Raw genomic sequence first — 16,196 nt, forward strand, 5'->3', positions numbered from 1 at the left:
CGTTGTAAACTGTAGCACATCTGGAAAGGATGACATTGAGGTTTGAATATTAATTGTTTTGCCTTCTAAAACAAAATAAGAATCAGTATAGAATAAGCAATATGATTTATTGATCATTGCTACTCTCACATTATACCACCAAGACCATTGTAATGCCTTTTTGAAGGCATCACCATGTACCTTCTCTCATGATTGCATTTAATACAGGCATACAGAGATTAAAAAACCGATCATAAAGCAGGCTTTCTGAAAAAGATGGAATGTCCCCATTGTTAAGTATAACACTTCTATGTTATATTGCTCTTTTTATCTCACCCCTTCATTTGACTGGACAGATTCCTGCTGCTTGAAAATGATTATGCTTACTCTGTAGTCAGAGAACAGAGGCTTTGCTTAGCATAAAGGTATTAAAGAACTCATAAAGAACACTCAGGCCATAATTATAAGCTTTATCATTAGAGGAAAGGGTGAAAAATTGCATATGAGTCTCTGTGTATACTCATTATAAAACCCCCACAACTCTCCATACTGTTTATATTTTGGGATTTAATCTGGGACACAGACAAGGTCATGTGCATTTCTGTGAACAGAAGAACATTGATATTATTGTGTGTGTAGTTTCCAACTATCTCTCTTCTAAACAGCTAATACTTCCAAAGAGCTTTCCAAGTGACATTGCATCCTATTCCACACTAAAGTTTGTATGCATACATGAACGATTAAAATTTTTGAGTGTAATAAATGTCAGTTCTACTCCTTCTATGAAAAGTGATGCATCAAGGTGAAGGGCTTAAAAATTGAAATTTAGTACATTATTAAATTAAACATAACTTGGAAGGGATTGAATATAAAATTTTAAAAAGAGAATAAAGGCTCAGCTAAAGATGTATTTCCTGGTAATTATTCTGAAGATTGCAATGATATTATTTTGCTTTGGGCTTTCTTATTTCTTCCTGTCCTTCCTCATACTTCATTTTTTTCTTCAACACCCAGATTCAACCCAACTCTCTTTACCTGTAGCTGACTAGAGACAATGGAAATTCAGAAGAAATCCAAGACAAAATAAAAGAAAAAAAGAGGAAACAATACTTTAAGCAACAGCTGGACATTAGTATTACGCTTAGTTTTTAAGGACTTTTATATAGAAATTATTTTTAACTGCAACGTAAGCCATATCACATTCCATTTTTCAGTGCTGTCTGAAAAATTTATTTGCCAAAACACTGCAAAATAATAATGATGCATCAACTGCATTTTAAATTAGTAGAAAAGATGGGAAAGCATGCAGTGTAAGTTGTTTAAAACAGAATCTTGTGAACACATGACAACTTACTCTGCGTCATCAGACACAGCAGTTCTGGGGCCGAATCTACAAGACCAAATATAAAATTAGATTGTGGATAAATACATTAAGCAGCAATTGCAACTGGACCCATATAATTTGTACAACTGTCACTTCCACTTGTAAAGCTGACCAAAATAGAACCATACTGTTCAGGGATTATGTATTCATCAAACAAGACTTACCTGATCATCCTGAGGTCAAACTACATGAGAACACCACCCATCCCTCCTTAAACACATACTTATGCCCCACATTATAAAAACCTGCTGAAGTATACCTAAAATGTGTATAGAAAATGCTTCTTAAAAATAGACAATGTCTTAGCATTTACATTGTGCCATACATGCAATGAATGGAAACAAAACTTAACAGTTACAGTCCACAGCAGTGCTTAGTACCACTATAACTGAAGCATGAAAGAGACAAATACTGTAGTCAGAAAGTGAGTCATAGGCTTTCCTTTTTCCTTTTGTAGGTCTTGTTTTTGTGTTTAGGGATTTCTTTGGTGGTTTTGTTTGTTTGAATTTTAGTTGTTTTTGTTTATCTTTTGGTAATTCGTTCTGTTGTTGTTTTTGTTTGGGCGGGGGTTGTTTGGTTTTTTTTTCGTTGGTTGGTTGGCTGGTTAGTTGGTTGGCTTGGAGTTTTTTATTGTTTTGTTTGCTTTTTGGTTGTTTTTTTTTGTTAGTTGGTTTTGGTTTTCTTTCCTCAGGGTGGGGAGTATAGTCGAAAAAAGTTACCGGTAATACACAAACCAGCAGCATTCACTACAATTGTAATCTTCTTTAGAGCTATGCAAACCATATATATACACATATATATATATATATGGAATTTATCATAAAAGAGCATCATGTGCAAAAGTCAATACTACAACATTAATCATGGGAGAAATAGAATAAGCATCTCTCAATAAGCAGAGTACATTTTAGCATCTCTTCTACATAAACTTTTCTTGCAATTCAACATATATATGGTAATCAAACATTCCTTTCACTTAGCTTTCAATTAAATATTTTTAAAAAATCAAAATAAAATGCATTACACAACTATAATTCTTGTTTCTAAAATGTGTATTACTGACATACAGTGTTGTAGTCTGGACTGAAAACACACCAGGCAATGCACAATCTGAACTCTGAAGTGTGCACACAGGGGTCTGCAAGCTGTGTGATTCACACCAGAAAGCTCACGTTTGCAGATGCTCATCCTTGGATGAAAGTGTTTCCATTTTGTTTTCCTCAGGAACCTCCTGAAGCTTAGATGTTTGACCAAGGTGGACTTCACTGTTGCCATCTTCAGCCACTTGGGCAGTACTAATAATCTCATCTTGTCTTGTAGGTGGGAGACTGTCCTCCTGCCCTTGCTGCTGTTCTTGTGATGGTTCTATTGCACGTTTTCCAGAGCTATTAGTGTAGACTTGTGGACATTTCTCAGGCCTGAGTGAGCCAAAGGCAGTAGTGTAAAGGGATATATTAAGCAATATTTCAAAAATCACACAAACATAATGAAAAGCATAAATTAACAAAAAAACCAGCCCCTACAAACCCAAATAGCTGACACAGGACGAGCTAAGTGAGGCAGGAGCAAAATGCATAATTTTAAGAGTCAAATGCTTGCACTATTTTTTAAAGTCAGAAAATAAACTGTCCAGAACACCAGTGAAAACTGAAGTATTAAGTCATTTCAACACCAAGCCACTGTTGAATCCTATGGTAGATGACAGGTTTGTTTTCTCCTGGCTGAGATGAAAACCAGTACTTCATCCATGTCTGTACATGCATGTCCTTCTCCTCAAGTACTCTGAAGAGGCTGATGAGTAAGAATCTTTCCACTCTTGCTTGCATGTGGCTCAACCACCAAATTATAACTCTGTTATCATTCATTCATCACCAGCTTCAACACTCACACAGCCTCAAACATCGGAACAAAGGTGCTTAGAAAGACATTGAGCATTATCAGGAAGAATCTCAGGATCTAAAGGTTTCCTCTTAGGAAGTCACTGGCACTAGTTAAGCCATAAACAATCATCTAAACTACTACATACAGCATCTCCATTTCCAGCTGGAAACATTTGTAATGATTATCTCATATTTAACCAGAAACCTCTACAAATGTAATGCAAGTGTAATTGCTACACAGATCTGTTTCTCCATGTTGTTAGAATTTTGCATCTGGTAGAGTCTCCACATGAGTTTTCTAAAAGGGCAAGAAACCTTCAACTGCCTTCTACTGAGCAGGAAGAATTAGCAGAGAACTGAGGACAAGCATGAAAATAACCACTACTGGGCCACCAGCAAATATTCTTGATAAAGAGATCTTGAAAAACAGCCCACAGGTCTAGCTAACAGAGACGGAGAAAAACACAACTTTCTTACCTCGTGGTTTTCTTCTCAAGTTCTGTAGCTGTGCCCTGCTTATTCTGCTGCTTTGAAAATGGCATGGGAAGGAACTGCTTAGTACTGGGCCCAGGCTGTTTAAGAAAAGCTCCAGTTCTTCTGGCTAACATGTCATCTCTTTGAGGGTCTGGAAATTTCATTTTGTTTTCTGTTCCATCACTCTGCAGCTGAGGGATTTCAAGCTGTTGTTGGCTCTCTTCTTGTGTGACTGTACTGCTCAGAGAGACAAGTGACACTGTTCCATGAAAATGCTCACTTGTACAGCAAGTGGCTGCTCAGGCAATGTGAGGTACTGTTACTCAAAACAAAGTTGAGAATGATGGACAGCTAGAGAACAAGGCATCTTTAGCCACAGCACAAAGAGTAAGAGGAAATGACACTGAACCCCACAGTTATGTAGGTGATTTGTTAGAAGTTGGGAATTGCATACAAATCTATGCAATGACTTATTCACTTGGGAGCTGGCATAAAAATCCAGACAAAGCACTATGGCTTGCAACAGAAATCCCCCCCAAAACGTGAAAGACTATTTTAATGCTGAACAGCAATTAACAACTGAAGTACTTAAATATCATTAAAGAAAACAGGCTGTTTTCTATTCATAGGATACATTCTTGTAAGTAATTTTACAAAACAAAACACATGCCATGATAATTGAGTAAAACGCATCTTTAAAGCCCATGTGAAGAATGGGACAACACTGCTGACTGATCCAAGATAACACCACACACAAACCAGGCTCAGAGAGATCTGCTTCTGTTCTCTGACCTTTCTCCTTCCTGCAGAGTCTTCAAATCCTTTTCACGAGCTACAGCCTCCTCTTGCTGCTGCTGCAGCAGATAAGGAGCTACTGACAGAGGAGGACAATTTATAGGAATGGAGCTTGTGGTACGCCTTGAAAAAGTTCCCATCCTTCTAACCAACATATCATCTCTCTCAATATCTGGTAAATTCCTGTCACATTCTTCCTTGGCACTTTCTTGCTGTTTGCTCAAACTCCATGGGGTTTGTTCCTCAGAGATGACATCAGAAGCTGGTACAGGAGACGGAGCTCTCCTGCAAGAGTCATCTGTACCTGACTTGACTCCTCCCTCACTAGTGATGAGAATGAGAGGAAGGGTGAGACAGACAAAATGTTCTCAGGTCAAATGAAAGGTAAGAAAAGGAGCAATCTTACTCAGTTTGCAAATGTTTTATAAACACACAAACTTAGCTAAATGAATTGCTTGCTAAAAGCATTCATTAAAAGTTCTTGCTGCAGGCAGACTAAGTGATCAAAGAAATGCCAAAGAAATATAAGATCTGTTAATGTGTTAACAACCCAGACAATTCTTCTCCAGATAAATGCCAGAAACAGAGAGCAGCAGTACACCATCTTCAAAAAGAAAGTAAATCCATTAGGTTTGCAAAAAACCTTTTTTGAAGATCAGTAAGGCCAGCAAACTGAATGACAAATTCCTAATGTGCTGAAAGCAGGCAGAGTAAAGCTGCTGAAATTGAAGCAGTAGAAAAATCATGAATGATAGCTCAGCCTCTGAGATACCAGTGACTTCACTGCCCATCAGAAATTATGAGCAAGCGTTTGCAAGACCTCTGCACAGCGTTTTGCGCCATTCTGAATGTGTTAAGATACTCTCAAGACATGAGATGTCTTCTGAACGAGGCCATACATGTAAACAGCTCTTGGGTTTATGCTGCAGTTCACTCCCATGCAGATCAGCATCTGGCAAGAACAGGTCTCATTTACAGCTTAGTAGCACTTCCTAAACCACACCAAATACCTGGACTCATTTTCTGGCTCAGATACTCCACTGCTGTATTCAGCCAACCCAAGACTGACAGCAGTGGTTGAAGAAGAGCTTTCAACACCAGAGAGAGTTTCCACACCGTCTTTCTTGCTTTCCTCTTCTGTTCGATTCTTGGATGAAGCTCTGCCAATAACAAGCTTGTCCCATTTCTGTTGATCAATCTCAGTTACTGGCCCAAAATGCACAAACTTCTGCTTGGGGCTACCAGCCTTTTTGTTTGCTCTGGTTTTGCGGACAGCAAAATCATCATGGGCTACTGCTTTCACCATGGTATCAGCTGGTGGCAGAGAGTTGCTGGAACATCTGAAATCTTCTTCACTGGTCATAGTGAGGAATAAAAGAATCCCCCCAACATGAGACCCTCAGAATAAAACAAATTAAATGTTCCTAAGGTTTTGAAGGGGTTTTATTTTAAAGTTCAAGGACACAGGTATAAACAGCTATGGCATACTGAGTCCCAAATGACATATGAAATGCAGATACTGCAGACCTGTGGGGAAAACTTGGGGAGCACATCCATGGAAGCACTTCCTAAGGGCAAGGAATGTAGCATATGGCCTCTTCCAAATTCAGTTCTTCACCCTAACAAAGCCACAGTTTCCGTATCTGCTCACACATACCCAGACCCCACACTATATGGGACTGTATGGCACTAGAACAGACTTTGGCACGAGGGAGTGACAGTGGCATGGGAGACTAGCAAGGGCAATTCACTTACCATAAACAAAGCAGACTGAATTCTGATTTTAATAAATCACCTCAAAAGTAACAGAGAGATTGCTAATATCTTCAGGATGAAAGACTGAGTTTTGATTTATTGGAGCTAAAATTACATACAATAACCACAGTGTTAGAAGAATGCCAGAACAGACAGCCATCTTTGATTGCAAAATGGCATGCACCTAAACAGGAAGGCTAGGAGTTGTTATCTTTCCCTACTGGAGTCACAAATCACCTGCCTATGTTATAGACCATCTCCACAGGGAAACAGCTTAGAATAACTGCTTTATACTGGCTCCCTTTGTAAGGGTTTTGTTAACAACAAGAGCATACAAACACCATATAGTGAGGCCCTTGAAAGCCCTGCTGCAATGAGAAACAGTGGTGGTGTATGTGCACAGCACTGGAGCATGATGTTGTGCTGATGTATCAGCTCAGGTCTCAAAATAGCAGAGACATTAATGCAAAGATGCTGATCCCCAGGTAATAGTCCCAAGGTATAAAACACCCCGAGACCTGAAGACAGCTTGGTAAGGAGCAATGTAGCTGCTAGTGTATTAATGGTACCACTTGGAAATTTGTACTGTTCAACTTCAAGCAGCTTCAAAGCAAATTCAGCCAGTGACAGAGGGACCTTCCTGATATTGTATCCTGATATTGAGTATCTACAAGAAATGTGACTGTGAAACTACTATAGTGCTCTAAATGATGGACACACTTTCATTTCATGACAGATAGCATATCTGTACAGATTTTTGGACTCCTCCTGAAAATGGAAATAGGTAAGGACTGGTTGTCAACAAAGCATTCTTCAAGTTTAAAGTCACAAGCACACACAGCGGGTTGTGGCAAACTGAACATGCTTCCCAGCCTGCCAATCCTGCCCACAAGCAGAAACCATACCTGGGCTCCCCTGACAGTTTCAATCTTTTCCAGGTCTCCAGATCTGCTTTTGTTATAGAGGCATTGGCAAAAAGCACATCATCTTGTAGCTGAGGAAGGATGCTTTGAGATTGCATCCATTTCCGTTTTGCCAAATCATCTCTCTCATTATCAAGCTCTTTCACCTGCAGTTCCTCCTCTGACTCGGTCTTCTCATTTTGTAGAAGTGGGTTCTCTTTGCTTGTAACTGTTTGCCTTACTGATGTCATGTGCACCCGTCTTCTTCTAATTTGATGCACATTCCAGTTCAGCAAGGAGAGATATTTTGAGGAAGCAATTATAAATCAATGTCAAAAGAAGAGATTCAGAGCTCAAGAAGATAAAAGTGAATTTATAATATTAGTTTCACATTAATTTTAGGAAGTAAATATGGAATGAATCATTTGAAGTTCAAACTTCTCAGCTATGCTACCCCAGTCATGCACTACTGAGACGACATCTTCACGTGAACTTCTATTCCCAGCTCAAGTAAGAAAAATCTTTGTTATTACTGAATTAAGCATTTCTGCAATAAGCTTTCTCTTAAATAGTTACAAATATCTCATTTGAATATTATTCACACAGCAAATTCACGTTTTGCTCTCAAATGTACTACTCAATTTCTTTGATCTTAAGACTCATGTCAATAGCGTCAGACAATTAAAATTTGGTTAGGTGCTCCTCAGCTGTTCTGTCAAACTAGTCATTAGAAAATGCTAATATAATCAAATTACCAGAAACTGAATGACACATTTGACATTTGAAAATTGAAAAGAGCTCTTAAATATTAGAAGTAGTTTTGGGAGCATATCAGTTATTACAGTCAGGGTTCCCTGTAGTGTGTATATAATGGTTTTATCTAGAATCGCATCCGTTTGCCCAAATAAAACAGTTTCCTGAAAAAGATCTCTAACTAGCAAATATTTGTGTTCAGTGACTTCTTAAAGGTCTGTATCACTGAGCTGAAGAAAGAAGAGATTTTCTAGGCTGAAGCCTTGTAACCCCTGATCCATTTCCCAAACCAATGCTGCATAACACACATTAGGACCAGGTGCAACATAATTCAGTGCAGTGTAGCAGGCATATATATTCAGTGCCTTCACTAAAGACTCATCTGGCCCTGTTTCATGCAGGGTATTAAAAGAGCATGGGATGAAAGAAATGCATCAAAAAACATGCACTGAAAGTGATCTGAAAATGTGCTGAGATATAAAACATAGTTTCTAAGTTTATTCTCCATTACTCACGGCCTATCTCATGAGCTTAGATAACAAAATCTTATTTACACTCCCAACTAATTAACACTTCTCCTCAAACTGTAACAAAAAAATTGTTTGGTTCACTTTATGATAAGCTTTAGCATTTACTTTAACCTGTAGGGTATTTTTTGTAGCCAAGACAGCTTTAGACCTATACAGCAATACAGCATGTTGAAATTAAGCATTATAATTGAAAGAATAAGACCATGAATGCACACCTTGCATGTTCCTTTTTTTCCATCTGCAATGGCTTTTTAACATCTTCCGGTTTACCTTTCTCTTTACTTGTATAGGGTCCAATTAAAAAGGAGTTAAATGGAACTATGTGCTTGGGTTGATTCATTCTGGCTCTCCGAGTGGCAAAGTCATCCTTTTCTAAATCAGGAACTCTGCTGGCTGCTTCATCTTCTGAACCAGAATCCTTTCCTTGATAATGTGTCATGAAGGGGTTGTCCTTGCGAAGGATGATGTCTGGGGTGCTTCCACTGTCTTCACATATTGGCTTTTTACTGACATAGAGCAAAATTAAATAAAGCTCTTGATGCACCAGAGGAGGAGAGGGCAGTGCAGCATCACCTCCAGGTCAAAAAAACAGCACAGGTAATCAAATACGCTTGAAGCTGCTGTTAGATTGGACAAAGCCTAGCTAGAAATAAAACTTAGCATATAAAGTAGCAAATCCACGAAGTCTGTACATAAAAAAGTCAGCATGTTGGACCTTTACTTATTTTAGCTATAGCTAGAAGAACCAGTAAGAACAAACTTTAGCATACAAGATGCAGTGAATGTAGTACCATAACTGGCAGTACTAAACTTTTATTGAGCACTTCAAACAAAGTAAGAAATGTGATGCAAAGATCCCTGGAAAATGTTGCTGAGTCTTGAAATATCAGATATTTGGCATTTTTTAAATAGGTCTATTAAAAAAAAAACAAAACCAAAAACCTATCTGAGTAATCACAGAGGCTGTCTACCCACCCTAGTATTCTTAATTGCTTTCTTCTCACACGCACCTTGATTGATTCTCTTCCTAATTAACCTTTCCTTTCCCACAGAATAAGCGCTCTATGCCAATCCCTCTATGCCTCTGTGCCAGCTGACATACAGTAGCTGCAATGATAGCACACCAGTGATATTGGCATGCCAGAAAATATTGCCACCTGCCTTCGTCAGAAACACAACTGCTATCAACACAGCCTTGCTGTTACTGAAGATTATGACAGTAAAGACACTTGACAGCTGGTACCCATAAAGATTAAGCTTATTTTAACTTGTAAGGGTCAATACTCTTAGGGAAACTGAACAGACAGATGGCAGGAGCTAGGCAACTCTCACATTTAAAAATATAGTTGTTCATATTGATATTTTAGGAAGTTGGGCAGCAAGGACTGTTCCATGCAGTACTTTTGTAGGCATTTGCTCTGTCATGTAGCACACCTTGCTATACAAAGTGAAATAGAGGGGATCACAAAGGATTAAACAGACTGGCATTAAGAAAGCAAATCTAAATAGCTCAGGGGTTGCTCTGAGTTTCTCTACTACCTTAAATGTAAAGATTGTTTTTTAAAAGCATTTACAACACTTTAAATCCCTGCAAGCCCACTACATACACCACTTATTTTACATTCTCAGCTGCCCTTTGAAAGTACTGCTCCACAAAGTAGCTGGAGAAAATTATGGGGAAGCCATAAACCATCCCTGGCAGAGCAGCCTGGCTCAGGCTCAAAGGACACACAAAACTATCTGCCTTTGCCTTCTTATGCTGCAAAACACAGGATCCCCTGTTAGTGATGTGGAGAGTATGGTCTCAAATTAGCTAAAGGCAAATTTTTCCTTAGATCTCTCTGAAGGATCAAAATTTCACTTAGGGCAACAGAAAAAGACTGTCCAGTAGCATTCCAAATGGGAACTGCTGTCCCTTTTCCTCATTAATATTTGTGCTCACAACAGCTTCAGAAACAGCTGGCTCACCATGCAATTATTGAATAAGAACTGCTGGATTTTTCAGTCTCATGTCCACCAACAGTAGTGAAGCTTGAGAGCATCAAATGTAGCATTTCTGAGAGTAGTGTTTTTGGCAACAAAGAAATACTGAGTTATAGTACTCAAAAGTGCAACTATGAGTCATTGCAATACGAAACTTATGGCTTTTAGTATGTAACTAGACTTCAGTAATCACTTTCTAGGTTGAGAATATTTTCCACTCATTTACTATTTTTTTCATGGAATCAAAGACTAGCTGTGACCTTTTGGGGTCTCCTGAAACAGTTTATGATGGTCTTAAAAGTAATTTTTTAAGGTCAGTTTACCATGGTATAGATAACAAATACTAAATAGTAGATTTAGCTGCAAATTGCTCTTGCACACCCAGCCCCAGCTGTTGCAGAAACAGTAAATGGGTCAATGCTGGTACAGCAGGTGTTTCCAAACTTGCAGGCATTTGCACTCCCTGAAGCAAGGTCTCATACAGGCTTGTGGATCCTTATAGTGCATTTCAGAACAATGGAAGGATTTTGGATCCCTATGCTCTGTCAAGGTAAGAGTCCATGTTATTTTTCAACAAACATATCATAAAAGCTTGCTCACATTTCTCTCTTAAATTCTCCTCTCCACCATCTTTTTAAACACACTCAATTATTTTCTTTTTAGGGTCTCTCCATGAATGTGATCCCTACCTTTGATATAAAATACAGTAATTAAGAGACAGATGTGCTGGCAATAAGCAAGCAAGGAAGATCACATATCAATAAACAACATGCAACCGAGACAATTCACTCTTTTGGGAAGGGGAATTACTTTTTGGCATGCATTTGTATAGTATCTAATTCAGCTAACTAAAGGAGCTCTTTCCTAGAACATGCTACAGCAATGGAGACAGACACTTAGACTTCAAGCAAAAAATACATTTGCATACAAGTTCAAATCTTTCCTGTTCAGGACTCAAAAGTCCCCTACTGAGTTTAAGCTTTAGGAACAATTAGATGCCTTGTAGAACTCAAAAGTCACAGTAGGTGTCCTCCAGAGGTCATTAAGTTGAGAGGAAACAGCTTGCAAACAACTCAAAGGAACTAAAATAAAACTGCCAGCCTCAGGTGAAAAAACAAAAGAGAGGCTGGTATCAGAGAAAGATGAGGGAGTAAGAAGGGTGAAAGAAAAAAATCAGAATACAGAAACAAGAGAGACTGAGAATTGCTGAATGCCATTAATGCAGGGAAAATTGTATTTGATGCCAAGAAGAGAGATAAAATGGAGATGTTCAGAGAAGAATAATAAGACATTAAGAAATATGGTTAAATGTATCCTAAAGTGTCACTACTAAATTCTTCCTTTCTCCTCACCCACTATTCTTCCACTTTCACATACAAAGAATTTTCCTTACAGACTTCTGTCCTCTGTGCCTTTTCTGCTGTTTCTTCCTACAATCCCCAGAAGCAAGCTCTTACTTTGCTACAGTGATGCTTGGGTTACAAAGCTCTGCTCTTTGACCCTTAGCTGGAAGAGAAAACTGTCATCTCCTCCTTCTTCCTGCTGCCAAATTCCACAAGTCATTTCCACTGAGAGCAAGGAAGAAAAATTACTTGTTATTTCTCCTCCCTTCTCCATAAGGGCTGTAAGGACAGCAGATTGCCCAAGGAGAGAACTACACATTTATTCACACATCCTTCTCCTTTGTGGACATCAAAACAGATCAAGCACAGAGTTGGAAAAGGGTCTCTCAACATGGTGAGCATCCTCCAAATGCAAACAGAGCTATTTGTTATGCACTGAACTGCTAAACACAAGCAATGACTGCATTTTACTACATATACTAGCACACTAAGTGAGGCTGAAGAACTCATTTATGCCAGACAGCCCCTCATCATTGGTGCTGGGCTTCGTCAAAAGTAATACCCCACAGCCAGACATGAACACTGGTTCAGTACAGCTCGACAACAGTGAAGTAGACCTGAGAAGGGGACATGTGACAGCATCTGTTCTGTGACTATTTCATCTGCATATGGCACATCTGCATGTGGCTGCACATCAGCATCACTGCACCTATGAATAAACTGTACCACACATGAGCTACATTTCTTCCTACTGCATTTCAAAGCCCAGACTGTAGACCAGCAACTGATAAACTACTCACTGTTAGGATTTCACCCCACAATCCAAAACAAAATGTTTTGGACAGGAGGACATTTGGACACTTACCCTTTAGCCAAGCCATTTTGATTGTTTATAAGTTAGCACTTATGACATGTTAGCTAAAACTCTACTTTGCAGTTCATCCCCATGAGTAGAAGAGATTGAGATGATGGAAAGGCATGGGCTGTGAACCTAGCCATCATTCAGCTCTCAAGTTAAAGAATAGGAAATACCCAAATTAAACAACATCCAAAAATAAATAACATAGGTAGTAAGTGAATAACTACATATATTCTGTTATAAAGTCAGGCAAATTATGTCTGCTGAACTATGCCTCCATACTTAAATTGGTACATGCGTTAACAAGCACTGTGCCTTTATAGTTCCTGCCATTAAAAATAAATGTATCATTTACTAACACAGCTAAAAATATCAACCCAACTAAAAAGTATGGTTCAGTAAACTAAACCACCCCACCAGCAACAAGCAATGTAAATTTCTGAAACTTTTAGGTAAACTAGGCATTTAATGTAGATTCCTATATATTTTTATGAAGTACAAGAAAGCATTAAGTGGAAGGTGACAAGTAGCCTGTGTAGTAGTTTTCCTGGAGCCTGTTTACATTATGCTGTAAGACAATAAAATTTCTCAACACAAATGCAGTTAGCATCATACAACTCTGCAATCCACAGCTGCCACATCACAAGCTTTTTCAAACCAAGACCTTCACTAGCAATTGTGAGTGCTTAGCAGACTGGATTTTTGTTAGGAGATGTGAAATCACAGTGGATCAAGGAAGCCCACACTTCAGGCAATCCTACATTTGTGAAGCGTGCATGATTTCCCACACTGCTGGGCTAACCTGCCGTAGCGCTGGGCTGCTGACATGACCTTAATGCCAGCTTGTTCCAGTCTTCTTAACTTTCTGATCTCTTCCACATCTTTCCCCTTGGGTGCTGATGTTTCTTTTGCACTAGATGAAGGAGACTGATCTATGGAGTTTTCTTCACTTTGATTCACACCTAATTGATTTTTAAGGGAGCTTGCTTCAGGAGCCATGGAGCCCACTTTCTCCTTTTCACACAGTCCTGATGTTTCATTCAGTTCTTCTTCTATGGTTTCAGGGTGGGGTTTGCTATTAATTATACAAGGTAGTTTAATGTAGGCTGTGCTTGAAACATACACACTTATAAGCACATTTTGCTGAAGTCAAGATGCCAAAGGATGAATTCTGATGAATAATTAGGGTAGATAATTATGCTCTTTAAAGGAGGTTGTTTTTTAGTCCAAATCAAAAGTGAAGTATTAGTTGACAAAACCAACATGCAGAGTCACACACAGAGTCACAGCTATATAAACCATACTGGTGTATTAAATACAACATACAAATAAATTTATTTTACAAAAAAAACCACAGCAAAAATACTATTTTGATTAAACAGATAAAACATTACTTTGAGTTATCATTTGTCAGTAATTATCTTGAGAACTGAACCAGATTGTCCAGAACAGTTTTTTCCAGCCTTGGGTTTGAGCCAAACATCCACATTACTTACATTAACCAATATCTTGTCAAACAGATTGCATTGTATGGTAAATAATGACATCACAACAATGATTTTCCACTTGTTACTTTTCTACTAGCCTCACTATTTGCTAAAAACTACTTATCAGTACCACACCAGCAAGAGATTTATTACAGCATCATACACCTTGTGAAAAGAATGAAAACTGGGCAGGTGTTAGAGCACCATCAGTGAGGAGAGGAGGAGGTGGACAGGCCAGTCTTACCTGAAAGGTCTGTCTCCCAGCGGTGACGTCGCTGTGCTCCAGCTCTTTCGGTACTCCTCTCGTTCAGCTTTCTTCTTCCGAAGCGGAGCAGGTACATAGAAAGTCTGATTACTCTTGTTTGGGAGGTACTGGTTAAAAGGCACAGCTGATTTAGGTTCACCATGTGAGGTCCGCCTCGCCAACATATCATCTTTTTTCACATCTGGCATCTTTCTGTGTGGCAGGTCAGTTTCCGAGTCACTTCCTCTCCCTAATGAGGAAGTTGGAAAAAATGTCCTTTTTACTTTCACTTTCATCCAGTTGTTTGGGTTATTTTTAAACTATAAATCAGAGAAAACACCACCAAAAAATTATATTTAGCCACTGTTACCTGCATTTCTATTTTAAAATCAGTTACTGAAGGTAGTAGCCACAACATCTACACAGACAGTGAACTTTTTTCCATCATTCCCTGAAAAATTCATCTTAAACCACAGACCACATAAAAAACCTTAGGTTAACACTAAGCCAGACTTGTCAATCAGATAGGGCAGAAGTTTGCCTAAAGCCCAGATGACTCCTAGTTGTACATAAGGGCAGGTCTGATCTGATTCACAGTCTTGAACCTACACTAATAGGTGCCTAACTCAAGCTCAAACAAAAAAAAAAAAAAAGATTCCATGTTGTATAGCTACAGAATGGCAGGAATATGTGGATATTCCAACACACACATTAACACAGCAGTTTGAACACAGACAGCATTAGCTTCAGTCAAGACCTGAGAACAGCAGCTGCTGCTGTGAACCAGAAGGCTCAATGGTCTCTCTCCAGTCTCACTGGTTGCCTAGTCAATCAGTCTAGCACACTGCAGAATAGAGAGACTTGATACCCAGATGGAAAGGTGCAAGGGCAGAGGGAAGTGATCTCAGGATTTAGATGTTAGATCACTACAGTGAAGAAATAATCTGGCAGAGAAAAATCAAGAGTTTGAGAGAATAAGATACGAGGTCATCAGAGCTGGGCGACCACTTGATATTGTTCAAATGAACTAAACTTCCTGATATTTACAACGCATTTAGAACACTGAAACTTATGCAAGTTTCTGACTTGAAATTCCCAAATTGTAGGAGAAACGCCCTAAAGAGCATTAGCAGTGTGGAACTTCCCATTTTGGAAGCTTAGATTCCCTGCATCATCATGAGCCTTTTAAAATAATTCACAAAGAAGTTACGTAAATAGTTTTCTCCCAGCAGTATAACCTTATCATGGACCCTGATTTGAAGAGTGAAATGGAATGTGTTCAGCTATTTGTCCCATCATCATTTGCATGTACTCCAGGCTCTGGAGAGTTGGATGTCTCTGGTCCTTGGCCCCTCTCCAGCACTTGCATCTGCAATCAGCTGTTCCCCTTTTTAGGGTGAAGGGAAGCCACTCAGGTTGTGTCCTCTTGTTAATTCAAAACACTAGTAATTAATAGCTAATTCACTGTGCTACATACTGAACAACTGAAAACAATGAAGTCATAAAAATCACAAGTAGTTTGTGTATAATTCAAAGTGGAGGAAGAAAAAAGAGGTCTAAATATGCTAGGAATGTTATTTGCAAAGAGCTTTTGCAGTAGATTGAGTTTTTCATGACTTTCTTGGAGAGCGACAAAGAAGAGTGAAAAGGAACAGTAGGAAAAGACATGACACAATGGAAATGAATGTTAGACAGAGATCACAATACATTTGTCAGTAATCTTTCACTTGAACAATTTTTGTTAAGAACTTTGACAACTAACACCACAATTGGTATCCTGAATCCATGTCTAAACAAAAAGTGGAGATACCGTCATAGAATCATGGGT

General features: G+C 38.8%; 1 protein-coding gene across 1 annotated transcript in view; it reads right to left on the bottom strand.

The window, feature by feature from the left end:
* Positions 1–16,196, bottom strand: part of LIMCH1 (LIM and calponin homology domains 1) — a 175,678-nt gene that overhangs the window by 44,198 nt on the left and 115,284 nt on the right. The window contains exons 8-16 of the mRNA XM_066548481.1: positions 14,369–14,618; positions 13,440–13,712; positions 8,668–8,958; positions 7,173–7,436; positions 5,523–5,867; positions 4,510–4,836; positions 3,721–3,954; positions 2,536–2,781; positions 1,334–1,369 (exon numbers count right to left, since the gene is read on the bottom strand). Coding sequence (XP_066404578.1) covers positions 1,334–1,369; positions 2,536–2,781; positions 3,721–3,954; positions 4,510–4,836; positions 5,523–5,867; positions 7,173–7,436; positions 8,668–8,958; positions 13,440–13,712; positions 14,369–14,618 — 2,266 coding nt within the window. The remainder of the gene's footprint in view (positions 1–1,333; positions 1,370–2,535; positions 2,782–3,720; positions 3,955–4,509; positions 4,837–5,522; positions 5,868–7,172; positions 7,437–8,667; positions 8,959–13,439; positions 13,713–14,368; positions 14,619–16,196) is intronic.

The sequence above is a fragment of the Molothrus aeneus genome, chromosome 4, assembly GCF_037042795.1.
Source record: "Molothrus aeneus isolate 106 chromosome 4, BPBGC_Maene_1.0, whole genome shotgun sequence".
Classification (NCBI taxonomy): domain Eukaryota; kingdom Metazoa; phylum Chordata; class Aves; order Passeriformes; family Icteridae; genus Molothrus; species Molothrus aeneus.